The 15,421-nt window shown below is 41.7% G+C and overlaps 1 protein-coding gene across 1 annotated transcript in view; it reads left to right on the top strand.

The window, feature by feature from the left end:
- MCCC2 (methylcrotonyl-CoA carboxylase subunit 2) overlaps positions 1–12,542 on the top strand; it is an 81,554-nt gene extending 69,012 nt beyond the window's left edge. Inside the window, exons 14-17 of the mRNA XM_039470006.2 lie at positions 2,427–2,583; positions 3,403–3,517; positions 5,744–5,829; positions 9,742–12,542. Coding sequence (XP_039325940.2) covers positions 2,427–2,583; positions 3,403–3,517; positions 5,744–5,829; positions 9,742–9,859 — 476 coding nt within the window. The 3' untranslated portion in view covers positions 9,860–12,542. The remainder of the gene's footprint in view (positions 1–2,426; positions 2,584–3,402; positions 3,518–5,743; positions 5,830–9,741) is intronic.
- The last annotated feature ends 2,879 nt before the right edge of the window (positions 12,543–15,421 follow it).

Genomic DNA, 15,421 nt, shown 5'->3' with positions numbered 1-15,421 from the left:
GGCCCCAAAGAAAGGTGTGACTAAAGTGAAGCATGTCACCTCTCTGGACTTCATACTCCAGAGATGACCTTAACATGGTGGATAAATTGATTTTTAACATCTGTTATGGTTCGAGAGAGTTCTCTTTCATAGAATTCTAGGGTTCTCTGGTATCCTTCATTGTATGTTGCAGAGTGTCTGACATATACAAGGCACTCAGATGTGTTGGTTAGCAGAAAACTACCTCCCCAATCCCAGGCTACCTTAGCTTCAAAGGGAGGAGAGGCCCTTAGTAGTTGTTGGGATCAGGCAGGCCTCTATGGGAAGGAAAAGTAGGCTCTTGACAGTCAACAGGGCTTGAAATAGTACTGGTACTAAAGCATCTTCATCCCGTGTGCTACTTAGGTTCATGATATTTGGGTAGATGAGTGTTGAGAGGAGTTATATCCAAATGACAGTCGAAGGAGGTCCTGTGTGGCAACCCATGTAAAAGGGCAGATAGAAAGGGTTCTGAGCCTAACTATACCTGAGTTCTTGTTTCTAATCATGATTCCTGGATTATTAACCACCAGGCATTAAAACTCTGTTGTTTGAAGATACCTATATTTTTGTTTTGTTTTGGCCCTCTAGGGTCAGAGAGCAGAGGTTGAGTTTATTTTTTTCAGCACTGCATTTGAGGTTCCTGTGGGATATTCACCTGGAGGCATTATAGGCAGGTGAATAAGTCTCAGCACACAAGAGGTATTTATTAGAGATGAAAATGTAGACATCATCAGAATATGGAGGTGGCTTTAAAGCTGTGGGAAGAGATAAAGCCGTGGGAAGAGATAAGAACATCCCTGAGAGAAGAGAAGAAGGTTCAATGACAGTCTTCAAGTATCTCTTATTTATTCCTTTTTTTTTTTTTCAAGAGTAAAGGAAGATGGGGAGCATGATTATGCAGTTTTCTTAGGAAGGAAAAGGATTTGAGAAAGCCAGATGAGATGCTTCATTCTTCTTTTTTGAAGGCAGGATCCCCTCCAGGGAATAGAGGGGTGGTAAGTCAGGTTGAGGTGGGTGAGAGCTTGAAGACAGCTGTTATTTGGGGTAGATATGGTGGGAATGTTACAGGGAGTCAACGCTGGGGAGATGAGCTTTTCTGAGGGCCTGGCTGAGTAGGGTCGCTGCAGCTGTGCTGCCATTCGTGTGGTGACCGCAGGAGGAGGCACATGTGCTCTGGAGGAACTGTTTGGGTTGAATTGGATGTCCAGATACCAGAGTTTGGGAAAGCAGGGATAGTCAGTGAGGCAGGTGAGTCTGCAGGTCCACAGATGGAAGAAATGCCTTCACTGGAGACTGGTGGGGGAAGGAGGCAAGCGAAGCCCAACTCGGTGTTATAAGGTGGAGAAGGAGGAACCCAAGGTCTGGAAGGCAGTGAAGCTGCAGAGCACCCTCCACAGAGCCAGGGGCTTGAAAAAGTAGAAGGATCCTGTATTAAAATGAAAAAGTAGTTTTTTTAACCTTGCTATTAAGTCACTGGCAGGGCCTATTAGCATCCCTATGAAACATTCATCTTTTTGTCATCAAAGTTTCAAAGCATCACTTTGGAAAGAACAGTCTGTTTTTAAACCAGGTCAGTGCATGCTGAAGCCCTCATGGTTGGGCTCATTACAAGTACTTTGTCCTTAGCCAGCCATGTCACATTTTTTTCAGCATCAAGCTGCTGCTTTGAGGTTGTCTCTTTTTAAAAATTTTTATTAATTTTTTTAATAGAGGTAGAGTCTCTCGATGTTGCCCAGGCTGGTCTCAAAGACCTGGCCTCAAGTGATCTTCCTGCTCAGGCTTCATAAATTGTTGATATTATAGGGGTGAGTCACCGCATCCAGCCAAGATCATCCCTTGAAGATAGATTGCAGCCTCATATTGTTTGAAGGTTTCTGTCTGCATCCAGATAACCTGCTTTAAGAAAATTTAGAAAGTGATTAGAGAAAATTTTATTTTATCCTTTTAAGGCAAACTTTTTTTTTTTGAGATGGAGTTTCGCTCTTGTTACCCAGGCTGGAGTGCAATGGCGCGATCTCGGCTCACCGCAACCTCCGCCTCCTGGGTTCAGGCAATTCTCCTGCCTCAGCCTCCTGAGTAGCTGGGATTACAGGTACACGCCACCATGCCCAGCTAATTTTTTGTATTTTTAGTAGAGGTGGGGTTTCACCATGTTGACCAGGATGGTCTCGATCTCTTGACCTTGTGATCCACCTGCCTCAGCCTCCCAAAGTGCTGGCATTACAGGCTTGAGCCACCGCGCCTGGCCTAAAGCAAACTTTTTAAGAGTATGTTTCATATATAAACATTTTCTTAAGGTGAGAGGCGTTTAGTAAAATCAGTAAAGCAAGATGTCCTTTTGGTGGAATTGTATTCTGCATATTAATCCCGTCACCCAGAGGCTCTCTTTCTGATCTTTCTCTCAGGATTTATGATTGGTAGAGAGTATGAAGCTGAAGGAATTGCAAAGGATGGTGCCAAGTTGGTGGCTGCTGTGGCGTGTGCCCAAGTGCCTAAGATAACCCTCATCATTGGGGGCTCGTATGGAGCTGGAAACTATGGGATGTGTGGCAGAGCATATAGGTAGGTTGTTATAATTTTCTCTGAGACAAAGAGACACGCTTCAAGTATAAAATACACTTGTCAGTTTATTTCAGGTTTATTTGTTACAGAATGGCATCCCCAGATCCCAATCAATTATACTGTAATTGTATCATCTGGAGGGGTGAAATGAAATTTAATGTTAAAGGTGTTATTTGGAGGAAATCGACAATGGGAATCAAGAAATGCTTGAAGTGGTTGATAATGAAAATGCCACACATTAAGATCTGTGCAATGCAGCTAAAGTCTGGCTCTGAGAAAGGTTTGAAGCCTTAAAGGCATACATGGGAAAAGAAGTAAGACTGAAAGTCAGTGAGCTAAGCCTTCAGCTGTGGGAAGGTCAAAGAACAGCATGTTAAACCCATGACAAACAGAAAGGACATAATGAAGAACAGACATCAGATAGAAGAATCAGGATGGCCCAAAGTTGGTTGGTTTGAAAAAAGGTTAACAAAGTCGATAATCCTACACTTAAACTAAAAAGTAAAGAGAGATGGCACATATAACCACTATCAGGAATGGAAAACAGGACATGACCGCAGATCATGAGAGGATATCATGAACACTTTCATGCCCAGAATCACGTGGAGAACTTAGAAATCGCATCTGTGTTCAGGCCGTTCCTCTGGAGTCTAGTCTGGGGGTGGGTTTCCAGCTATTTGCATATTTGTGAAAGCCCCACAGATGATTGTAATGTGCAGCCATAATCAAGAACCACTAATTTAAAAGGCACACATGGGCCTCTGAAAATCTAGGTTGTATATTGACTTAATTTGTTTATTCTTTCTTTTTTCCCCCCAGCCCGAGATTTCTCTACCTTTGGCCAAATGCACGTATTTCAGTGATGGGAGGAGAGCAGGCAGCCAATGTGTTGGCCACAGTAGCAAAGGACAAAAGAGCCCGGGAAGGAAAGCAGGTCAGTGCCGTTTTCTCTTGCTTCTCTCTGGGTTTGCCTCTCACCGTAAACACCCTGAATCCAAGGAGCAGTGTGCCCAGAAACCCTTGGTATTCGTGGACCTGGTGCATTCCACCTGGCCGTATTTAGATGGTGCTGCCCTGGAAATCATTCCAGCAATTGAGGCTCACATGTTTTCTATCTTTTATCTTTTTATAACCATTTCATATGGGATACCTTCTTTGTGGTCATTTAAATTTTTTTCAGAATTTCCAAGAAAACACTTTGTTTAAACATTTCTATTTTTTTTCAATTTTGGAGATAGAATCTTGCTCTGTCACCCAGGCTGGAGTGCGCCCCAGGCTGGAGTGCGCCCCAGGCTGGAGTGCAGTGGCGCAGTCTCAGCTCACTGCAGCCTCTGCCTCCAGGGTTCAAGCAATTCTCATGCCTCAGCCTCCTGAGTAGCTGGGATTATAGGCGCCCGACACCATACCAGGCTAATTTTTGTATTTTTAGTAGAGACATGGTTTCACTATGTTGGCCAGGCTGCTCTTGAACTCCTGACCTCAAGTGATCTGCCCACCTCCCAAAGTGCTGGAATTACAGGTGTGTGTCACCATGCCCAGCCAAGAAAACACTTTAAAAAAACTGCCAGTAAATATCTGAGGCATAAAGATGTTTGATTCTTAGTCATTTGTACTTAGTGAGATTTAAATAAGTCAGATGTACTATTTTGATTTTATGACCAAAAGCAGCAGAATTTTGTTCTTTCTATTTTACTTTTAGATTGTTGTTAAGGATACTCTGAGTGGGAGGTTTCCGTCACCTATTGAGAATTGAGTGACATTATCCTGTGTATAAATGAAGAAAAATGGAAAGGGCAGTGGAAACTTGATGAAAGGCAAATCAGCAAGCGGCTGCTTTTAAAATGAATTCTTTTGTTTTTGACTCTGTTGGAGATTGTTTTGAAATTTTGCATTAATTTTTATTAGTTCTAACTGTTAACTCTTGCGTAAGCACCAAGCATGAAGATGACGAATGTGAGTTCCTGAAGTTGCTTAGGTGCACTCTTGTCTCACTATGGGAAGGCATGGAATGGAGGGAGCCCTGTCTGCTGCATGCAGGAATCCTCAGGTCTTCCACCTAGATGGTGGCATGCAGTATCGTAAAGCCAGAGGGTGGTTTCTGCCTCCCCAATGCATCCACCCATGCCTCACACCCCTAGTTGTGTTTTCCAAGCACTGGGAACTCTGGAGACTTAAACTGAGGTTTCAGATTCACTTTAGTACCTATTAGTATCAAAGGAAAAGGATAGCTTTGCTTTTGTGCGATTGGTTGGGGTGTGGGAGTGTGGGCGGGACAGGTGGGGTGTTAAATTCTACCTGATACTTCAAAGACATGTCTGAAACTCTGTGAAGCTTAGCATGGTGATGTCTTATTAAGTAGTTGTTTTTTGATTACTTTAATATACAGGTACCTGAATTCATTCATTTTTATATATTAAACGAAAGCCCAGTGTGTTAATGGTTGTCCCTCAGAATTCGTGACCTAGATAATGATATTACGGTATTAATGTATTTACATAAAAGAAGGTAGGGTTTATTTGAAATAAGTCATTTGTTTCTGGTGTCAAGTTGCTTTTTAAGTTGAAGATAGTTTTCAGGGTTTCAAATTAAGTTCTGAAGATTTTTACATCTGAATTAATTATCACTTTATCCTGGTAATACTGATGGGAAGGCTGTGAAATTCTTAATTAGGGAAAAATATCTCTCAGTTCTCTGGGAACTTGACTGAAAAGGTTATTCAAGGTTTGGTTGGTATTTTACCCCTTTAAGCTTAAACATTTAAGCTTACGTTTTAAACTTTGCCAGTTTTGAGTGAAAATCTCATACTTGTTCATGTTCTTAACCAGAGGCTGCCAAGTGAAATGCAGCCCTTTTGTTAGGTTGTGTAATTCACATCCATTATTGTACCCTGCTGTGATACGAAGCAGCCTTGATTTTCACCTTACGTGAACTATCAGGATGTCGTCTCAGCTAGGAGAGATGGGATGGGGCACTAACTTGATAAGCATGTCTTAGATGAGAGCATATATGTTAATGATCACTTGTAATTTATACAGCACCATGCATATGTTAGTTGTAACATTATTATTGATGAAATCTGTTGTTTCTTTTGAGTTGAGGTGATCTAGACAGGGCCAGTTGTTCACTGAAGCTGACTTGCTTATGGCCTCTTTTCTTTTAGTTCTCCAGTGCTGAAGAAGCAGCTTTAAAAGAGCCCATCATGAAGAAGTTTGAAGAGGAGGGAAACCCTTACTATTCCAGTGCAAGGTGGGAGCCAGAACATCACTAACTCCCTGATGGGTGCATCTGGCGGTCAGGGAGCACCTTTACAGAGCTCTATGTAGTCAGAATGGTCCAGCACTCATAGGAACTGGAAAGTAACATTTGGACACACTGAATTTTGTACTGTTGTTTCTTTCTTTTTTTTTTTTTTTGAGACAGAGTTTTGCTCTTGTTACCCAGGCTGGAGTGCAATGGCGCGATCTCGGCTCACCACAACCTCCGCCTCCTGGGTTCAGGCAATTCTCCTGCCTCAGTCTCCCAAGTAGCTGGGACTACAGGCACACGCCACCATACCCAGCTAGTTTTTTGTATGTTTAGTAGAGACGGGGTTTCACCATGTTGACCAGCATGGTCTTGATCTCTCGACCTCGTGATCCACCCGCCTCGGCCTCCCAAAGTGCTGGGATTACAGGCTTGAGCCACCGCGCCCGGCTGTTGTTTCTTTATGATGTGAATGGCTGCTGCTGAAATGCCACCCCTCCTCCTAGTGTCCCTGTGCTGTCAACTCACCGCCACTGGTCTGATTCCTGCCTTCCCTTGTCTTGCCCCTAGTTGATGTGTCTGGGACCTGGAGGGGTCCTGTAGCCCGAGGTGGGCCATGCTAGGAGCCGAACATAAGTTATAAGCTTCGCTATGTTACTTCAGCAGTTAGTTCTAGTTTTTGCTTAAAAACCCCTCTCCTGGATCACTTTGTTTTTACCCCATTTTAAGCATGAGATTGGTTGAACACTTACTGGCATTTGTTGACAAGTATGCTCGTAGGTTTGAAAGGTGATTAGTCACCACCGGGTCTGTGTGTCAGTGCCAAATAATTACCTCACACACCATTGCTGCTGTTGGCTCTGTTTGTTTCTTATACCACTTAATGAAGTAATAAATTATCACGCCTGTCCCAGCTGGAGACCTGCCGGTACCTGCTTTCACATCTTTCTTCAGCAGCTTCAGTGTTCTGCATTCCAAAGACTGATCTAAGCATCATGTTTTTTTTTCATCCCTTGGGCAGATGGAAAAAAGAGAGTAACTCTTTCTGCATCTTGTAAAATTAGCTTATGTTTTAATTTATGCTGGCGAAGGCAAACTGAAGAGGAGAGGGGAGAGAAAAGAAAATCAGGCCAGGCACAGTGGCTCATACCTGTAATCCCGGCACTTTGAGGGATCAGGGTGGGCAGATTGCTTGAGCCCAGGAGTTTGAAACCAGTGGGGCAACATGGCGAGACCTGGTCTCCACAGAAAATATACAAAAATTAGCCAGGCATGGTGGTATGCACCTGTAGTCCCAGCTACTCAGGAGGCTGAGGCAAACAGATCAGTCGAACCTGGGAGGTTAAGACTGTAGTGAGCTGAGATCATGCCGCTGTGCTCCAGCCTGGGTGACAAACAAGGCCCTGTCTCAAAAAAAAAAAAAGCAAAAGTTAGAGTCCATTTCAATCATTTGAATGCTTCCTTGGTGGCAGGCACTGCTCTTGGCACTGGGGATACAAAGACAAAACATACTGATTTTTTGAAAACATAATTAGTTTGAGCAGACAGTATCATTTGTGTGTGTGTGTTTTCTTTAAAGATAGAGTCTCACTCTGTTGCCCAGGCTGGAGTACAATGATGTGGTCTCAGCTCGGTGCAATGTCTACCTCCCGACTCAGGTGATTCTCTTGCATCAGCCTCCAAAGCTGGAACTGCAGGCTGGTGTTGAACACCTAAGCTCAAATGAGCCTGCCTCACCCTCCCAAAGTGCTGGAATAACAGGCATGTGCCATCTGTAATTGTGGCTGGCCAGCATTTGGGATTTTTAAAAGGCCTGTTTCTTTCTTTGCTAAATATATATTTTTACAAAGATTTATGGATATATTTTGTTGTTGTAAGTTGATTCATTTAATTAAGAACAAAATATTTTAGTCTTTGATTTGAGAACTAAACATGTTCCTGATTTTATCATCGTGTAACAGACATAGAATAGTCAGTAAATGGAAAGAAGCCATAGAAAACCATATAAGAGGTTTAAGATGAAATATAAAATATATATTGTTAAGCTTTTCTGTTTTTTTTTCCACATAGGATTTTGATTGAAACACATAGGGACAGCTGAAATATTAAAGTTTGGAAAATTGTGTATTTTGTGTGAACCATTAGCTTGTTTTTCAGCCCTGGCTAAGATAAATCATGTCTTCAGAAAGATTGCATCCTTTATTGTTTTCATACTAACATTATTATTATTTTTTAATGGACTACATTCAAAGCAGGGGAGCAGATGGCTTAGAAAGACTTATCTTTGGAAATAAATGTTAACAGACAGTAGGTTTTCTGAGGATCTGTAGATGTTTAACCCTTCTGTTGAAACATTTGGTGGCATGGAGACAGCAGCGTTCTTTCAAAGATGAAAGGATTTCCAAGCCAGTTTCTAGTACCTTCCTTGGGTTTAGTAAATCTCAGCTTCACAATAAAATTCCCTGGGCTGCTTAGGTTTGAACATGGCTAGATCTGTCTTTTCAGAGACAGAGCTTGTCATCATCAGTTACTGGAACCTACAGTGTTTTCCGTAATCCTAATAGGTTACATACGTAGCGTGCCAATTTACTTCTGCTCAGTTGTTCTTATAATCAAACTTTTATTGGGCATTTCATTAGCGCCTCTTACCTGGGGCAGTCTTTTTAACAAACATTATTAAGCAGCCCCTTTATCACATGCTCGCTGTGCTGCAGGCTTCAGAAGGGAGTGTAATCAATTCACCTGATTGCAGATGACAAGAGTAGCTTTCTTTTTATTGGGTGTTGATACTTTAGGGTCCCTTTTATGAATGTTTTATGAGCAAAGATTTGATTCCTGTCTGTCAATGTAAGAATGGTTTAATAATTGATGCCAGGTCCAAATACCAAAGGCAGTTTGTATAAAAAAAGCAGACTGCCACCTACTAATAACCTTTAAAAAGTAATATTTCTCAGTCATTTTTCTGTATACATTTGAGGTTGTCAATGAAAAGCAAACTAAGATTTCTACTTAACAGTTTCTTCTGCAAGCAGTTTAAAGTTATTACTTGTTTTTCCTATTGTAGCAAAATATAAAGACCTGCATTTGAAGGTATCTATTTTATTAATAAAATGTACTGAAGCTGCCCAGGTGCGGTGGCTCACGCCTGTAATCGAAGCACTTTGGGAGGCCAAGGCGGGTGGATCACCTGACATCAGGAGTTCGAAACCAGCTTGGTCAACATGTTGAAACCTCATCTCTTCTAAAAATACAAAAATCAGTCAGGCATGGTAGCACATTCCTATAATTCCAGCTACTAGGGAGGCTGAGGTAGGAGAATTGCTTGAACCCAGAGGGCGGAGGTTGCAGTGAGCTGAGATCATGCCATTGCATTCCAGCCTGGGTGACAGAGCAAGATTCCATCTCAAAAAAATAAAAAAATAAATAACAAAATTTACTGAAGCCTATTCAGTGATTTTCACAGTTTCTTAAGAATTCAGAGGGGAGTTGGGAAAGATACCTTTTCCAGTAAAATTTAAGGTTACTACCTGGGTTTATATGGTTCTCCATATTAATGACAGAATACACCAAGTTGTTTTGTGTATCTGTGTGGGCAGAAAATGAATAGGAAAGTTTTTCCTGAAATAAGTAAACATATTGTCCATCCAGGGGTTACTTTGAGATCTCTTGTAAAAGCAGTTCCTTAAGCCTTAAACCTGACATGACATTCTGTGATAGCCTGGGATAAAAGTCATGTCATTTTTCCCACCTTTTCTTCCTCTGTCTTGAACATAGTTTCTGTTGTGAGATCATAGTACATGGATGCTCATCAGTGGATCCATATACCTGAAGAAAAACGTCCTTGGCATTTTGCATGTGGAATGTATAAATGGTAGTTTGGTGGTAAGTTCATAACTGTTTTTGTTCTTTTGTCAGGGTGTGGGATGATGGGATCATTGATCCAGCCGACACCAGACTGGTTTTGGGTCTCAGTTTTAGTGCTGCCCTCAATGCACCAATAAAGAAGACTGACTTTGGGATCTTCAGGATGTAACCGGAGTAAAGGATGTTTTCTGCTGGACATGTACCAAAAGTGAACACATGTAATAGCCTTAAAATTTTAGACTTTTTGTACATGTGGCTATTACAGTAATTTTTTTTTAACACAGTGCATTGTGCTTTTTTCTACCTTACAAAAATCAATGAGTGTATTTATTTAACGAACATCAATTCCTTTTAAATTTTCTTAGAGAAATTTCTCTGTGGCTCAGTTTCACCACCCATAAAGTTGAGACTAATTTACAGCTCCTTTCTGACCCACAAAGTATGAAAAGTTCTGTCATCTGTAAACTCAGTCTTGTAATCTGTATTACTGAGATGGTTAATATAAAGTTGTACTTTCACTGCGATGATTGTTTTGCTGATTCTGCTTGTGATATTTGTGCACTTAGTTTTGGAAGGTGTCTGTTACTTCAGTGGTAGGAAGTGCCCTCACGCTGCTGTGCAGCCATCACCACCATTCAGCTGCAGACTTCATTCTCAGTGCCAAACTCAAACTATACTCATTCAAACAGTAGCGCTCCCCACTTCCCCTCCTCCGAGCCCCTGACATCTTATTTTCTTTTTTGACTGTTTTGTATAATCATTTATTTACAAAATTTTACCACATAATAGGAACTACCTTTAAAAAAAAATCAGCATTGGTCCTATAAAGGCCATTAGGATAAATTCTTTTTCTTTTTTTCTTTTTCTTTTTTTTTTTTTTGAGACGGAGTTTCGCTCTTGTTACCCAAGCTGGAGTGCAATGGCGCCATCTCGGCTCACCGCAACCTCCGCCTCCTGGGTTCAGGCAATTCTCCTGCCTCAGCCTCCTGAGTAGCTGGGACTACAGGCACGCGCCACCATGCCCAGCTAATTTTTTGTATTTTTAGTAGAGACGGGGTTTCACCATGTTGACCAGGATGGTCTCGATCTCTTGACCTCGTGATCCACCCACCTCGGCCTCCCAAAGTGCTGGGATTACAGGCTTGAGCCACTGCGCCCGGCTATTAGGATAAATTCTTAAGCCTACAAAAGAAGATGCCTTAGTATTACTGTTCCCAGGCTCATCATTAACTAAAATCTGACCCCAAAGTCCAGGTGTAGTTTCTAGTTCCAGTTCTACAGTCATTCACTGTCCCCTGTCAATCTAGTTAGACATGCTTCTGAATGACGTATTATTACTATTTTTTGAGACAGAGTGTTGCTCTGTCACCCAGGCTGAAGTGCAGTGGCGTGATCTTGGCTCACTGCAGCCTCTACTTCCTGGGTTCAAGTGATTCTCATGCCTCAGCCTCCTGAGTAGCTGGGATTACAGGCATGCACCACCTTTTGTATTTTATTAGAGATGGGGTTTCACCATGTTGCTCAGGCTGGTCTTGAACTCCTGACCTCAAGTGATCCACCTGCCTTGGCCTCCCAAAGTGCTGGGATTCCAGGCATGAGCCACATGCCCAGCCACATATCCTTATTCTTAAATGTATATGTTTCTCCTGGTTTGATTTATTCTTGCTGGGCCATTTCAGCACCCCACCCCCTCCCCGCCATGGCTTCAGTTGTCATCTAAATGCAGGTGATTCCTTCCTTGACAGTTCTTAACCCAGCTGTCCCCTGAGCTGCAACCTGCATATCCAGTAAGTCTACTGGACATCTGCACTGGTTGTCGTGGAGGAACCTGTAGCTTGCTCATCAAATCCTACTGATTTTCATGATCCCCTGAGTTTCTTCACTTATTTTTTAATTGTCACAGGCCTTAGAAGAGGTCTGCGTGCCTCCAGTCTTACCTAGTCCAGTCTGTCTACCTGCTGGAGTGAGAATGGCCATCCTGAAGCGATAACGTCACGTTACTCCCTTCAGTGATTTCTTATAGAAGTGCCAGTCCCTGAATGCCACCAAGATCTTAATCTTCACATCTTTAATCTTACCTCTTTGTCTCCTCTTTACACAGAAGAATGACTCCAGCTGTTCCAGCTCTCCTTCAGTTCTTTGAACCTTCCCACCTTGGGTCTGTAAGGTTCCCTCTGCCCAAATTGTTCTACCCTCCCTTCTTCAACATATCCTTCAGTTTAAGCACTCACATCTCTCAGTTTAAACTCCACTTCCTTAGGGATATTTCTGTGACCTCCCCTGTGCTGGATTAGCTTCCCTACTCTATGCTCTTATAAAACACTATCTAAATCACTCCTCAGTAACTGCATAGCATTTCACGGGTTCAAGTGAAATATTGGTTGGCTGCTTGTTTGTTATTTACCTCCCTTATTCCTTCCTGTCTCCATTGTTAAGCACAATTATTGGCATAAAGAGGTTTTCAATACCCATTTTTAGACTGTATTCTAGCCTGGGCAATAAAGCAAGACTCCCGTTCTCTCTCTCTCTTTCTTTCTCTCTTTCTCTATTCCCCCCACCCCCCGGCAAAAAAACACTATCTACTTTCTTTGTCATAAACTCAACATTTTACTATAAACATTTCTCTAATATTGTCCTCCTGCTAGAATGTAAGCTCCATGAGAGCAAGGATTCTCCTGTTTACCCTGTACCTCCAATGCCCAGCACTTGTAGATGCTCAAATATTTGTTGAATGAATGAAAAGTCCATATTGTAACTGATGTCCTCAGGCCACATAGTTTTAAAATTAGGTGATTGATTATATGACTGAATAGCACTATCGAATGTTTTCCTAATAAAATCAATATTTCAAACGTTTGTGTGTGATATTTAATATTTCAAACATCTGTATGTGATATTTAACATTTCACACATTTGTAAGTGACGTTCAGTGTGTTTGAGGAAGTAAACTGAGCTTTTTTTTTTTTCTTTTTTTGAGACCGAGTCTCACTCTGTCACCCAGGCTGGAGTGCACTGCCTTGATCTAGGCTCACTGCAACCTCCAACTCCTGGGTTCAAGCGATACTCCTGCCTCAGCCTCCTGAGTAGTTGGGACTATAGGCATGCACCACCATGCCCGGCTAACTTTTGTATTTTTAGTAGAGATGGGATTTCACCATGTTGGTCAGGCTAGTCTCCAACTCCTGACCTCGTGATCCACCTGCCTTGGCCTCCCAAAGTGCTGGGATTACAGATGTGAGCTACTGCAGCCGGCCTCAATTTATTTTTTTCTGGGGAGTATACAGATAGATGATCAAATACAGTTGTAGGTTACATTTTTAGAAGAAACACATTAAGTGTTTTAAAATAGTAAGTTATATTAAATTTTTTTTTTTTTTGTTTGTTTTTTGAGACGGAGTTTCGCTCTTATTACCCAGGCTGGAGTGCAATGGCGTGATCTCAGCTCACCGCAACCTCCGCCTCCTGGGTTCAGGCAATTCTCCTGCCTCAGCCTCCTGAGTAGCTGGGATTACAGGCACGCGCCACCATGCCCAGCTAATTTTTTGTATTTTTAGTAGAGATGGGGTTTCACCATGTTGACCAGGTTGGTCTCGATCTCTTGACCTCGTGATCCCCCCGCCTCGGCCTCCTAAAGTGCTGGGATTACAGGCTTGAGCCACTGCGCCCGGCCTAGAAAAAAGAATTTTCTATATCAAGACTAGGTAATATTCCTTTGGTAGGAACCATGAACAAGTCAAGGATTCATGGATATTTTAGGAGCCCTTTTGCCTTTCTGGGAAGAAGCTGGTCATCAATAAAACTACATTTAAGTGAATTGGCTTTTTATTTATGTTTCTAAAGGCGGGATCTTGCTATGTTGCTGAGGCTAGACTCAAACTCATGGGCTCAAGCAATCCTCCTGCTTCAGCCTCCCAAGTAGCTGGGATTACAAGCTCGTACCACTACACTTTGCTCTATTTTGTGTATTTTATCCAACAATAAACATTTGTAATTGTTTTACCGAAATAGGTAGTATTTAAAAAAACTTTTGATTATCATAAATATGAATTCCAGCAAGGAATTTATGAGCCACTTGGAATCTGAAGAAATAGGCAGCAAGTTAGGCTCTAAATTTGCCCCTGCTGGTACTTAAAGAATGAAAAAGACAAGATTACTTCCATTTTTTCAGTTTATAAGAACTGTGCTTTCAAATAGAATTTGTTTAAAAACAACAACAACAACAACAACAACAACAAAAACTACACCAGCAGAAGGCACCATTGAATGTTTGAGTGACACTTGATTATTTGCCAACAAGCTTATGTGCATTTCTCTCCAGAGAGAGACCATATGTTTCCTTCACAGGGATAAACCAAAGCAGGTTTTGGAATGATTTCATTAATAAGATTATTTTTGAGAGGCCACATTAGCTCTAAAATGCATTGAGGGTGGTTTTCTGGAAGGTCAAATCTCCACTAAGAGTATTACTGATATTTTTTCTTAGTGATCTTTTAATGATTGTTTCTGAAGTTTCATATATGGAAAAATGGCGAGAAGATGAACTAGATTATAACAGCCAGCTGTCATTAATAACATTTTTAAATGTTACCAATAAGGTACAATTAATATTTAATGATGACATAGATTTTAATCATTTTGACAAAGTTTCGTGCCTTTCCACTAAACACTTAAAATAGTTGGTTTCTGCTGGGCACCGTGGCTTACACCTGTAATCAGCACTTTAGGAAGCTGAGGCAGGAGGATTGCTTGAGTCCAGCCATTTGAGAACAGCCTGGGCAACATAGCAAGACCCTGTCTTTACTAAATAAATAAATAAATAGATAAATAAATAGTGCTTTTATTTTATGTGCTTCGAGTTTTCTAGTAACTGGAACCAGAGGATCCTGAGGATTAAGTTGAATGAAATCTCTATGGCCCCTTTATCTTTCTAGGCAAATGTACATTCCAGATGGGGAGGCCTGTAATCAAGTTGACTGTGTAACTTATCCACATTGGGGCTTTTGAGAGTGAGAAAAAGGGGGTCTTAGTAATGACTACATTGGGAAACAGGTCTGAACTGGGACCAATTCGTCCCAGTGTGAACTGGGATGTGTGATCGCTGCCTGTAACATCATGACTGAATACGTTGACTACATGTCAGCTTTTGAGAATTCTTAGAAGCCATCAGTTCAGATACCTGCTTCATGACTTAATATGGACTTTAGTGTGATACCAGTCATGTCATATGTGTGCATTAGCCTTCTAGGGAGACATTTAATTGACTCTAGAGGAGACTTTACCATAGGGCAGGGATGACTTTATTTCCCAACTGTTAGTTTTCTGAGATCAGTGGTTCAATGTTTGGCAGCTTTCTCTTTCACAAGGGTGACCCAACTCACAGGTTTGTGCCGCTTTTTAGGGTAAGGGAGAGAGGCATCTTTGAGGGAGAATAAGGTCTTTGAAGGTGGTGATTTCACAGAGAAGTTATCAAAGGGAAAATATATCCAGAACTAGATGTTAGGAAGTAATCTGGAGGAAAGAAAAAAATTTTTTTTGAGACAGGGTCTCCTTCCAGTGTGCAGGCTGGAGTGCAGTGGCATGATCTTGGCTCACTGTAGCCTCTGCCCCTTGGGCTTGAGTGATCCTTTAATCTCAGCCTCCTGAGTAGCTGGGACTACAGGCACATGCCACCACATCTGGCTAATTTTTGTATTTTGTAATTTTTGTTTTAGTAGAGACAGGATTTCACCAT

Source organism: Saimiri boliviensis, chromosome 1 (genome assembly GCF_048565385.1).
Source record: "Saimiri boliviensis isolate mSaiBol1 chromosome 1, mSaiBol1.pri, whole genome shotgun sequence".
NCBI classification, from domain to species: domain Eukaryota; kingdom Metazoa; phylum Chordata; class Mammalia; order Primates; family Cebidae; genus Saimiri; species Saimiri boliviensis.
Note: the sequence above shows the minus strand (reverse complement) of the source record. Positions and strands in the feature narration are given on the sequence as shown.